Source organism: Toxotes jaculatrix, chromosome 19, assembly GCF_017976425.1.
Source record: "Toxotes jaculatrix isolate fToxJac2 chromosome 19, fToxJac2.pri, whole genome shotgun sequence".
Classification (NCBI taxonomy): Eukaryota; Metazoa; Chordata; class Actinopteri; family Toxotidae; genus Toxotes; species Toxotes jaculatrix.
The window spans coordinates 4765192-4777958 of NC_054412.1; the positions used below are offsets into that span (position 1 = coordinate 4765192).

General features: G+C 40.0%; 1 protein-coding gene across 4 annotated transcripts in view; it reads left to right on the forward strand.

The window, feature by feature from the left end:
* The window catches only part of ryr3 (ryanodine receptor 3), a 115927-nt gene that overhangs the window by 16359 nt on the left and 86801 nt on the right, over nucleotides 1-12767 (forward strand). For 2 of the 4 annotated variants that reach the window (XM_041064031.1, XM_041064032.1), the window contains exons 3-10: nucleotides 1321-1425; nucleotides 3687-3707; nucleotides 8073-8147; nucleotides 8278-8356; nucleotides 8794-8906; nucleotides 11067-11166; nucleotides 11466-11559; nucleotides 11967-12041. In XM_041064031.1, coding sequence (XP_040919965.1) covers nucleotides 1321-1425; nucleotides 3687-3707; nucleotides 8073-8147; nucleotides 8278-8356; nucleotides 8794-8906; nucleotides 11067-11166; nucleotides 11466-11559; nucleotides 11967-12041 — 662 coding nt within the window. The remainder of the gene's footprint in view (nucleotides 1-1320; nucleotides 1426-3686; nucleotides 3708-8072; nucleotides 8148-8277; nucleotides 8357-8793; nucleotides 8907-11066; nucleotides 11167-11465; nucleotides 11560-11966; nucleotides 12042-12767) is intronic. The other 2 variants (XM_041064034.1, XM_041064035.1) reach the window with 1 other exon arrangement.

The window sequence follows — 12767 nt, forward strand, 5'->3', positions numbered from 1 at the left end:
ACAGTTTCCTTTCTGTTCTTCAGTATCATCTCTTTGCATTGGCTCTTTGAATTAACCTGATTTGTCTTTATTTTTGCTTTTTTTTTAAAAGATTTTAAAAATCATCCCAGTAACACGCCCTTATATTACACTGTCCCTTGTCGTGGACAATCTCTGATCACTGAATAATTATTGATCATCATTTATCACTATTGAATTTTAACAGCCTCACACTGAAAGTTTACCAACAAACAGTTTGCTGAAAGTGGAGGCACTACAGCCCATTACACCAGAGAGCCAAATAACCCTGTGTGCTGAGGAATAAGGCCTAACCAGACTAATGAGCGGTCGTTCCTTCCGCGGGCTGCACACCTTTTGACAGCCCTCCTCATAATCCCCAGCCACTCGTTAGCAACACCCCAGGATGGAAAAGAAGTTGGAAGTCATCAGAATTATTTATGAGCACCATTTCTCACTGAGCAGTTTAATCATTTCACTTGGTCTCTTGTCTCAGATCAGAGTCGGACATAAATTTTGTAACCAATTGCTTCTATGGAAATATTTATTAAATATGAGGATGTAGATAAAATTTTAGGTGCATTTTTGCGTGCCCATGTGTTTAAATAAATCAAGACCATTTTACAGTACTGTATCTCCCTGCTGTTCTTATGGAATAGAAACATGTATATACTGTATGTAGGCAGTTAAAAGAAGTTAGGACAATGTCTAGTTTTTCATACTCTAAATTAGAATTTAAATATATTTAAATATCTTTCTGATGTCAGTTCAAGAAGTTGTTTCCAAAACTGTATAATTCCGTATTTATTTACTGACCCTTCATGAGCCTCATTTGGGAGCTACTTTGGGCTGACATTACAGTTTTTATTTGGGACACCACCAGCACGTCACAGTCCATCAAACTGCTGGGACACTGTGCATATCAGCTTTTACAATGTCAGTGAGAATCATGAAATATGTTTATAAAGAACATTTCTGAAACCATTTTGTCCCTAAGTCTTAGGTTTCAAGCTGTAGAAAGGTTTGATATCAAGTCTGACTCAAGTACTACCTGGTACTTTCCTCTCATAAATCAGAGTAGTGTAGACCAGGGAAGTTGAATGCTTCCTTAAAGGGCAAAAGTACAGTTAAGGAATTTCAAGGAGAATAAGCTCCTGGGACATTGTTTTGTACCCAGGAGAGGAGCCTGTTTTTGGTTAAAGCAGCTTGTCATTGCCTCTTCAACTTTAAATTGTTTTTTTTCCCCTCCGTTCTCTTGTCCTCCTCTCTTTCCCTTGCTCTCTCCCCCTTACTTCCTTCCCTTTCTTTTCCTCCATTTTGCAGTATGTCCCTCCAGACATGTGCATTTGTAACTTTGTGTTGGAGCAGTCCCTGTCAGTGCGGGCCCTGCAGGAGATGCTGGCTAACACTGGGCAGAACAGCGAAGGGGTGAGTACTTTCCTCCTTCCCCCTAAACCTCCCACCTCTACCTGTCTTAAGCACACAAACACACTCAAACACTTGCATACACATACATGCATACAAGTGAATCTGTAGTCAACCAGTTGCACAAAATTCCCATGAGTTTTTTTTTTTTTCGCAGTCTAGTTTTATTCTTTCTTTCTATGATTTTGCTTTTTAGATGTACTATGATCTAAAATGAGCATAATGGAACATTATTATTGTCAACACAATAATTTAGCTGAAAGAACTTGAAAATAAATCCCTCATTAGCAGAGCAGTGACAATGCTAGAAGGAAAAATGCTCTGAATCTGTTTAAAGGGGCTTCTTAGCTCAAATATTGAAAACCGGACAGATTGGAAATATTTCAGGGATTTTTTTTTTGAGGCCACGAAATCAAGGCCAAGTTTAGCCATGATGCTTTAGCTGTTGAAGCAGTACTTCAAATCTCTTTTAATGTCAGATCAAGCACATCTTGTAGAGCTGCTCTTTGACTTTTTTTATTCAGGTCATATAAAAAAATATTTAAAAACATGATGCTGACACTTATTAGCAAGTACCTGCTGGTTCTGCTGCAGGAGCTGGGTCTTGGTCATGTTGAATGTTCAAATCCCACTTTCCCGACTTGGAGAAAAGTACATTCACATGAATGTGTCATGAACCTGCAAAAATAGATGATTTTTCATGTCAATAATTTTGAATTTAAACACAAAGGAAATCTCACCTTAATGGTTACCTAACTCTTCACTTCATCACTTCAGCCTTAAATGTCAAATACTTAATAACTCACTGACAATTGATCTTTCTGCCCATATTTCAAACTGTTTCTGCAGGAAAATTTGATTTTGATTGTGTGAATGTGAAAGTGAAATTGTTTAACATCAATAAATAAGTTGGATCAAATCCCAGTAGAATTTAGGATGAGTGGACAGACCACACCTAGCAATACCCTGGACTATTTTAACACAAAGAACTGTAATTGAATTCTAAATAGAAGTTGTCTTTTTTCATTTTCTGTAACACATTCCTGTTTTGCAAAACGAGAGCAGAAGGCTCTCATAATGAAAGGATGCTGGGGGTCAAAGAAGGGGGGGTTTATCTGTGGGTGCTCTGCTGCATCCACAGCCTCCTCTCTCCTCACCCCACGCTCTCTTGATTTACGCTAAACAGTGTGAGCCCCTTCTTCCAGGCTCCACTGCAGCTCACTTGGCGCGTTTATTAGAGCAGGTAAGTAATCTTTGATTGGGCGGATTCTCTGTAGTGCCACAGGGGTGTCATCGATAGCAGCGAAGCACTCCAGTGGACTGCGTGTGCTGTGTAAACCCCTATCAGATGCTCATATTCACTCGTGCTGCTGTGCTCTAACAGAGTCATTTCATGTGTCATTTAATCTCATCACCCAGCAGTTCCAGCTATAGAGCCAAAGGGAGAGGTCAGGACATGGGAAGGGATGTAAATCGCCCTTGTTTGGATAAAATGCTAAGCCCTTTCCTCCGAATATGTTTTGGGAAAAACAAAGAGAAAACAGTGCTTAATTCTCAAATACATCCTAGGATTTAATCTGGATGAACAAACCACCACATACAGCAAACTGCTTCTTAATGGTGGTGCTATCACTGTTCCTTTTGGATACGCGTGGTCTATGTTTATTTTGAAAGCATTCCTCAACTGCAGTATTATTAATCAGATAATGCTTAGGACGGACCACCAGTATTCTTGGAACAGAGATGGCGAAGCTATGGTGGCATGATGTGCAGTACAGATGTAGCTAGTAGGGAAACCTGAGCACTACGTAGCATCACATGCTATTTGCAAGATGAACTGAGTACAAAATCCCACAACAACTAACGCAATATAGCCCAAATTGTGTGCTGTGCTGGGTTGCTCTGGCTACCGCTGTACTTTCATGCACAACATAGCCCTCTGGCACAGATGGTTCTTTAAGTGTCTTATTTTGTATACCGCTTGGGTCCTCTCCACTGGAGAGTCAGGCCTGCATTGTTATTAGCCTGGGTAGCAGATTTGTTTTGTGCTCAACAGTGCAACATTGTTGGCTGGCCTTGTTTGGCAAGACAACATGATGTTGGCTAGAATACAAACTCTCTGGTAGCAAGGCTAATAAATCACCCTCCTCTTCCTGTCCACAGTAAAGGCCCCATTTCTCTCTATTGTTGCTCTCAGATTTGTGTAACTGATTGCCATACATCCCAATAACACATTCTCTTCATTTGTATTTGTGTGTTACTAGAGCGCTGACCATGAAAAATGGGTAGGTCCATCAGTTCATTCATCCATCATGTTGTCAGTGTGCATGACAGATGTACTGACTGCCCAACGAAAGGGTTTAACTTTCGGCACTTTCACTTGAAGTGATGCCTATTTCTTGATTGTCATATAAGCTGCATTTATAGCTTGTACAGCATTTAGTTTGTAAATGCATGACAGACACTGCGTTGTAGGGGGATATTAAGCTAATGGAAATACATTTCAATTTTTCCACCTCACCACATATTGTGCAAATGGATATTAAAAGACATTTATTTCTGTGCGGACTCCCTCAGGCTTGTAAATTACGCTTTCACCTCACCATAGCCCAACATATTCTCTTTCCCTCAGCCAGTCTGGGGATAATCAATTTGCTTGTCGCAGATGTCTCTGAACTTTAACTTATGACAATCTTGAAATAGACATCCATTGATGCTGTCACCTTGTGCTCATGAGTCAAATGTTTTGCCTGACCTCTTTGAAGACTACTTTGTGCACAAGTGTGCAAGCACTTTCAAGTGATAGCGTCTGCTTCTCATTTGCATTAGAGCATTCCTTTGCCCCCCCCCTTTTTTTTTGCTTTTAATGCAATAAAACAAAAGCCTTAGTATACAGCTTAAATGTTTGTGCTGTTAAAAAATGCATACATACAATATATTACAACAAAATGTTGCTTACCAGAGGTAGTAATGAGCTTCCGTGATTTATCCAATTTACTAAATCTAAATGAAAGGATCCAAAAACCCACACGTTGGCAGAAAACTCACTTTGTGGTTTGGGTGTGCTGCTCTGTTTTCTCTGGGTTTGGTCTCTAACATCAGTTCATTTTAAGGGTATTGACTCGAGGAAATGTCCTGAAATCAGTTCTGATTTCAGAGCGTTCACATGCACTAGTGTTGAGCAAAGTGGATTCAAGAACTATGTATCTGTGCCTCATACAACTCACACAACACACTGGACTGCCAACACTCTACACGGTGTTTCATATTTTCCCATCTGTGGTTTTTGATTTTTTAGAATATGTTTTTTTTTTTTTTTTTTTAACTGTAACTGTCATGTATAATACATCACAGTGTACATTAAACTATATCTTAATGGGCTGTAATGAAATAAATGTAAAGCAAATGGTGCACAATCTCGGTCTCATTATCCACATTTGAAGGACAGGGCATTGAATATGTACATGAGAATTAATATATCTGATGGTACTTAGCAAATGAGTCTGGCATGAATCTCTTCTCCATGGCCTTGAAAAATTGATTAGTGTGCCATTTCACATCCTCAGGCTGTTCCATATAAGATAAGCTATTGATATGAAGTGAACATTTAGGTAAATTACTTAGTCATGGTTTGAGGTAATGGCTCTGGCAAAGAGACCGCACATACTGAATCTTATAAAGCCAATCTGGCACAAAAAATTAAAGAAGTGCTTAGGAGATAGTTTGGAATAGTTTGACAGCGCTTCTGGCCCATAACAGGACTGCTAAAACTATTAACAGAAAGTAAATCAATAATATATTCTGTGATCATCATCAGTTATTTATCAAGTAAAGCCAGTTGGGGTCCCTTTTCTTTAACTGGACTGAAAAAAAAAAGTGGCACTGAGGCACAGCTCATGGAGGGACAGTAGGCTATTTTAAAACTCTCAACGCCGGATTGCCACAAATTGTGTCATAAATCATAACTCAGATCTGCCAAACCTGAACACACAGACATAACACACACATTTTTATATTCTAATAAATGCCCATTAACACGGTTATAAATCAATGGGGGGCGCGCTCGCTCCTTATACCAGCAGAACTTGCCTGAGAAACGTCGTTCTTTCATGTTTTCTTCAGTGATAAAGTGATAGTTGTCAGTACATCCATGGGTGCACAGCACAGTGAAACTGCTAGCAGCGAATTCGGCGTCTTAACTTTCCCAAATGTAAAAAACTAAGTCTCTAAAACGGGCTCATGTTGTGGCTACTAGCTTAACCGACTGAGTTCATGACAACAAAATACTTCCTGTTTTTTTTTTTTTTTTTTTTTTTTTTTTTTTGTTGTTGTTTTTTTTTTTTGGAAACTGTATTAATATAAGTGAAGATGCGTTTTACATGTTGCATTGTTGAAAACACTTAGTAAAAAATAACTTAATAAAAAAAATTCTAAATGAAATTCTTTTTTTTTTTTTTTTTTTTTTTTTTTTTTTTGCGACGATTGGTTTCCTGCACAGATTAAGCTACTTCCGGTCAGTCAAATTTGGCAACGCCGGCTACGATTGTCATGCCGACGCTTGTTACCTGTGGAAATACCACAGTGTTGTTGTTGTTGTTATGTTCTCTGACACTCTTTCAAACCCGCGACAGCAAAACAGGTAACAATAAATCATATACACAAAACTGACCGTGGTATGAGATGCGGAGGTAACATACGTTGGTATCTTTCGAGTACCCTTTCATAGAACAAGAACGCGAGAACACAAACCCACTATTGGGCAGGTGAAAACCTCAATGGCATTTCGGGGGAATTCACGTCGGTGCCCGGCGGTTGGAAAGTAAGTTAACAAAGCTGGAACCAGAGAGAGCACAGTTAAATTCGGACCGATGAATTCCAAGATGGCGCATAAATTCTCTCTACCACAGAATGTCTAGAAAAAGTTCATGCATATTTACCTAGCTAGGTATACATAAGCAAGCTGCCCCCCATTGTTGAATTCTCTGATTCTCTGATATTCACCTGCCCCCTGGTGGTTTTGTTTTTTAAAATATACTTACCATAAGCAACTCAGTTTGCTATCAGATGCTTCAAATGGGTGCTCCGCTTGGATAACTAAGCAATCAATGATTATGATGGCCTGCATCAGATCTATTAGCTGAATAGTACGTTATATTGATTATACTGCATTTAACTTTGGTGGTACACTAATGTCAGACTGCACAATGTTCTGTTCTGGAGTGCTTGCATGGAGTGAAAAACCAACTGTACCACAGCATACGATTAATTTTTGTATTGAGTTATGTCTTCATAACTAAACAGGAGAGGTTAATTGATGAGCCTGTTCGAATTAAAAAAAAAAAAAAAAAACAAACTTGGAGAATTGATCAAGATACAGCTTACACCTCCTCCCCCAGCACATATGCATATAGACACATCTGCACAGACTTTCTTCGTTTCTAACTCAAATGCACTCCAGGCTGTTTAGGATACAGTACTTACAACAAGAGGAGCAACAAACCAAAGGTCACAGTTCCTGGCAGTGATGTGTCAGCATGACAGCAGGCCTGAAATACAGGCTGGCGCTCTCTCTCTGTACCCCCTCCCTCACTCCCAGCTGTTGCTAGATACTCTTCCCATTTTTCTTTTGATCGAAGCCACAGTTTCCTTTTTTGTCTGTCTTATACAAGCCACCTGGGAGAGACTTGGAATCCAAGAGAGAAGCAGCTTAGGGTCAGATTTGGGGGACAGTTGGGAATCACCTTTAGGTCAGTTTAAATGTGACCCGAAGCGCAAATACACCAATTAACACTGACAACTGGGCAAGGAAGGGGATATCCTCCATGTATTGCTTGCTGGGTAAACACTTCAGAGTGCAGCACAGTGGTTAGCAGTGTCCTTGGACTTGATCCCAGCTGTTTTTGTCGGGGGTTTAAATGTTGTTAACCACCAGTCAAATCAAGTGGACTGGACATTTAATTTTTTATCATTAATCCAAAGTTTAAACAGCATTAAGAAAAAAAGAAATTCAGAAAACTAGCAGAAATGTATTAGATTCTCCTGGTGGAAAATCCTGTGCACTTATGTGTAAGAGTTCTGAATCATGCTCAGTTGATTAAAAAGTTAACTCACTTCATTACTGCTGTAATGCCTGTTACATATCTGTAGTGTTTATCCAGCTCACAATACCAACACCCAAATCGAAATTGCTGTTACAGAGATGATTTAGATGTCACTGCTTATGGTATCCTTTCTTTTTTCTTCGGCTGCTAGAGGTTGATTAAAAGGGTAAGTATGACTTTCTTTTTTTGCTGCAGTGATGAAGAAAGAAAAATCCCATCTTCATTCTTTGTTGCTCAACTATTTCCTCACATTTCCTCAGGCATTTTGCAACCGTACCTCACAGTTATTCTTGTTTGTCACAAGAATGGGCAAGCTGTCTAATGAGTGTGGTACTGTACATGTTTGTGTTTGTTGGTTTGTTTGACTGTGTATGTAGTTTTTCTTTTGTGTGTTTCCCTCCCTCTTTCTCTGTCTGCTTGCACTTGGAATGGAGGTCCGAAGTAAAAGATACTTGATCCTTTCAGTTCCGTGCAGTTTACCTGACCGGGTCCAGAGGTCAAGAATGCTAGAATATGATAATAATCTATTACCTGTTTATTTCCTGGCAGGCGGGTCAGGGGGGTGGACACCGGACCCTGCTTTACGGTCATGCCATCCTCCTACGCCACTCCTTCAGTGGCATGGTGAGTATCAATAATGCAGTTTGATGCAATTTACAGTAAAATGTAGTGACACATGCAGATGCAAGAAGCAAATGTATATGACCATTTTTGGGTTCAATAATTATGCTAATTTATTTTTTACACTTGCCAGTACTTGACCTGTTTGAAGACATCAAGATCTCTGACAGACAAGCTGTCATTCGATGTCGGACTACAAGAAGATTCAATAGGTGCGGTATCACTCACTAACTGGCGTTTTACAGAGTTCACTCAGCTTTTTGCTGTTTTTAATTGAATTCAGTCTTCCTAAATAAACAGGTCATTTCAGGTCATCCTAACCTTGAGATGGAATCAGTACCCATGGGAGAAATACTGTAACTACATGTGTGCTGTGTGTATACAGTAATGCTACATTTGAACTACAGAAATACTTCAGGGCCTTTATGATGTTGGAATAATACTTCAGCTACTCCATCAGTCTTTTATAGACGATGGACATATGTATGCTTTTGCTGCTCAGAACAGACAGTCACTTTAACGACAGAGAAGAGTCTGGACTATGAAAAATGGCACATTTATGACTGTGTTGGACAATAGATGTGCCCAAATGCCATTTTCCACTCTATCAGCAATTAATATTAATATTTTCATGTGTTTGTGTCAACAGGAGAAGCCTGCTGGTGGACCATCCACCCTGCGTCCAAGCAGAGATCCGAGGGAGAGAAAGTCCGCATCGGAGATGACCTGATTCTTGTCAGCGTGTCAACAGAGAGATACTTGGTAAGTCCAATAGTCTCTGAATACAATAGATCATTTTAAACTGATCTGTAATTGAGAAGAAAATAAGAAAGTTAAGGTTTAAAGAAGTTTTTTTGTTTGTGCTAAACCTGTAGTACTTGTTTTTCAGTTACACAGAGACTCTGATGCACTTTTCTGGATAGAATATATAATTAATTTTGCTAGAATTCTATCAGTTCACTTCAGTAAAACTTTATTTACCCCTGCAGTTGTAGACGCAGCTTGCCTACCAGGTCAACAAATACACCCTCAATAAGTTGGAGAGGAGAGAACCCCCACTGTTAATCTTAAAGCTCAAGTAATCAAAGGTTATACAGTGGAAAATGTGTAGAATTGATAATTATTATATTAATACAAAAATGTAAATATCCAAAAATATATTTAAAAAAATACTCACATGCAAAGTAATAGAGCTGAACACATCACATTCATCTTTATTTTATTATTCCAAAGTAAAATTTTCAGGTTGCTGTAAACAATTCAGATGATTCTACCTTGTGGTCAGTCATGGGAAAGCCTCTGCAGAAAGCGGGAGGCAGCGTTACAGATGATGGGCTAATTGTAGCTCATAAAGTTCTCATTAAATCAGCAGACCTCCATTCAGTTTCAAGAAAAGAGTTTTTTTCTCCCATGAATATTTGCTGTTTTTCAGACAGTCTTGTGTTTTCGATGCACAGTGTATCATCTCTCATTTTCCTTGGTCTGGTTTCCTTGAGGGTTGTGAGTGAAAAGAATTGTACAATTCGCAAAAATGGGGGTTGTTTTTTTTGGATACTATTCGCCCCACATAGCTGGAGTTATCTGCTTTGGTTCACTGTGTGTCTCAAAAGGCACTTTGGAAAGTTTTATAGCTGTCTGATAGTTCTGATATCCGTCTCACTTCAGCCAACTTCAGAGTGACAAGGCAATTCAAGGGGAAAACTTAAAAACTTTACACTGCTATCTGTAATGGAAATCTGATTACCTGTAAAGCCCTTCTGTGCAATTTCTTTTTTAAAATTATTTTTAGCGAAGGCATCCATCTGACTGATGAGCTTAGAGTTAATGCTGTCTTCCTTATGCAGCGCTATACACCCGACCTCAATTAACTCACTTGGTAAAGCGAGAGAAGAGGGGGATTTCAAGAGGGAGAGGAAGAGGGAGAGGCAAAGAGAGAAATGGCAAAATGGAGGGACAGAGACGTGCCAGGCATCGGAGAGTGAGGAGCACTGGCTTCGAGTGGCTGTTCTGGCCCTTGAGGGAGGGAAATGTGCAATTAAAGCAAAACGGGCAAAGAGCCAGACTTTCATCTCCTCCAATGGGAAATCTTCACCTGATACAGCCTGACAGAAACACAGCTTTTGAAGAATGGGACACATCAGAAATTCAAGCAAAAGCAATCAGTACCTCCATTACTGTGAACAATCACAGAGTTTGTGATGCAGTCTTTTTAGGACGTAGGCATATGTTGCTTTGTCTCTATGTGTCCAGTTACTCTGAATTGTGTCAGCAGTTTCCCTTTCTTCTGCATCTAGTGTTCAAGCCTGGTGCCCAAATGCCACAACAAAATAAAATCATATTTGCGTGAACTAGTGCACGTGGCGTTTTACAGTTGTAATCCACACAGTGGTTTGGAATGTTTTTAAGCACAGCACACCATCAGTCCATAGCATCTGTAAACACATAGGGAAGGTTGGATTGAAATACAGGGTTTACTGGGCATTTTTTAAGTACCAAGGCAGACTCATTACAAAAAATAAATAAATAAATGCATGACTGTAGTTGTACCACAATCAACACATTAGCTCTTGCGAGGATGTTGCACCGCTCGCCTCTGAATCCTGCCTGTAGGGAAATGGGAGCCGCTCCAAGTGTTTTTGCTGGAAGGAATTATTGTGGAGTATTATCTGCACATTGCTGCATAGAGAAACACTGATGCAGCAGTGGTATTTAGCCCACAGTGTTATAACACCGCAGCTCCAGAGGAAAGACACAAAGTTGTTTTAATCTTTTACAATCCCAACACTGGGACGTCTCTGTCCTCTGTGCAGAACTGCTGAATCTCAGTGTTTGTCTATGTTTCCCTCTTGCTAACACAACTACTTTACTGGCTGTCTCCACCCTTCTGTCTAAAGCCCTGTGTAAACCGCTTCTCTCTTGCAGCACCTCTCCATCTCCAATGGAAACATCCAGGTGGATGCCTCCTTCATGCAAACTCTGTGGAATGTCCAGCCTACCTGCTCTTCAAGCAACATGGCTGTAGGCAAGTTCATGACGGCAGCAACCACAATAACACAATATCCGCTAAATACATTTAAAATTTGTTTTCAGATACTATTGCTCCCTTATGTCTAATGATCTTCTGGACATGTAAGCAATAAGGGAAAAGTCATCTAAGTTAAATAAACCGATATTTTTATGTTGCAGTCTTTAAATTTACATATTCACTTCTTGAGGTGTCCCTGCGAAAGAGCGCAACCACACAACCATAAGAGAGACTTTCTGCATTATCAAAAAGGAAATCAAATATCTTGTAACCCTATATTGTTCTTGTCCTATTAGGATATTTGATTGGTGGACATGTGATTCGTCTTTGTCACGGGCATGATGAGAGCTTGACCATCCCTGGAGCAGACAAGAGTGAGGAGGAGCAGAGGTAAGTGGATAATAACTGCAGTTCACTAATTCATAAAGACATGTATTTCCCTCTAGTTAAAGGGGTATAGAGACAGGTTTAAGTTTTCTGTGTTGGTTGTCTGCTTAATTTTTAGTGTCATTCACTGAGCGAATTATGGGCAAGAATTTACATAGTAAGTAGAAATAAATTAGAACTAAATTAATGCATTTATTAATAAACTAATAAAGTGGAGCTATGGTCTGCTGCTCTGCAAAAGTTCAATCAACCATAGAAGAATTTCTTGTCCAAATGCTTGAGCGGTGAGATTTAATCAGCGTTATTGGTTCTCCCTGTGTTAGGACTGCAGCAGTAACAGGAACTATTGGAGTTATTTTATTCCCACTTTAACTTAACAGTAACCTCCTCCTCTGTCTTTTTGCTTCCAGGATAGTCAACTATGAGGCGGGTAAGGGAGGGTCTAAGGCCCGCTCGCTGTGGAGACTGGAGCCTCTCAGGATCAGGTGAGATCAGACTGGAATACCCACACATACATACTGAATAAAGTACAGTGGGGAAAGTAAATAACAGAAAGCCCTGACATAGATTTCTCTCAGAAATACATGAAAGAGTTCTCTCTTTTGAGTGGGATCATCTCTTCATGAAGAATAAAAGGAATTTTTTATGTACAAATGTCACAGCTACCGTACTGTAGGTTATATACAAACCTCTCCTCCCTCTGCTCTGAGCTGCCACTACCAATTAGTCGGCAGAGTCCTCCAGAATGCGAGGTTCTGTTTACCATCCCTTTCAATCTACCTCTCTCTCTCTCTCTCTCTCTCTCTCTCTCTCTCTCTCTCTCTCTCTCTCTCTCTCTCTCTCTCTCTCGCTCTCTATCACCCTCCCTCTTCTTCCCCTCTTCTCTTTCTTTAACTGGCCACCCACGCAATTTCCCCCCGGTCACATCGTCTGCCAGCTCTCACTGGGACTGCCTGTCAGAGTCTGTACACTTTGAAATGGCACAGGTGCATCTAGTAAGGCACATGCTCTCCTTTTTGGCTTAGGGAGGGTATTTGAACAGTGTTTTCTACTCTACTTTGTAGAGAAAGTTAAGCTGCACAGACAGACAGTAAACACATTTCAGTCAATATCAAAGAAGTATTGGGGTTTCGATACCTCGCCCTTGTACACAGCAGCTCTGGCTCAGCCAGAGACTGAGGAACAGAATATTCATATTCATACATTATCTG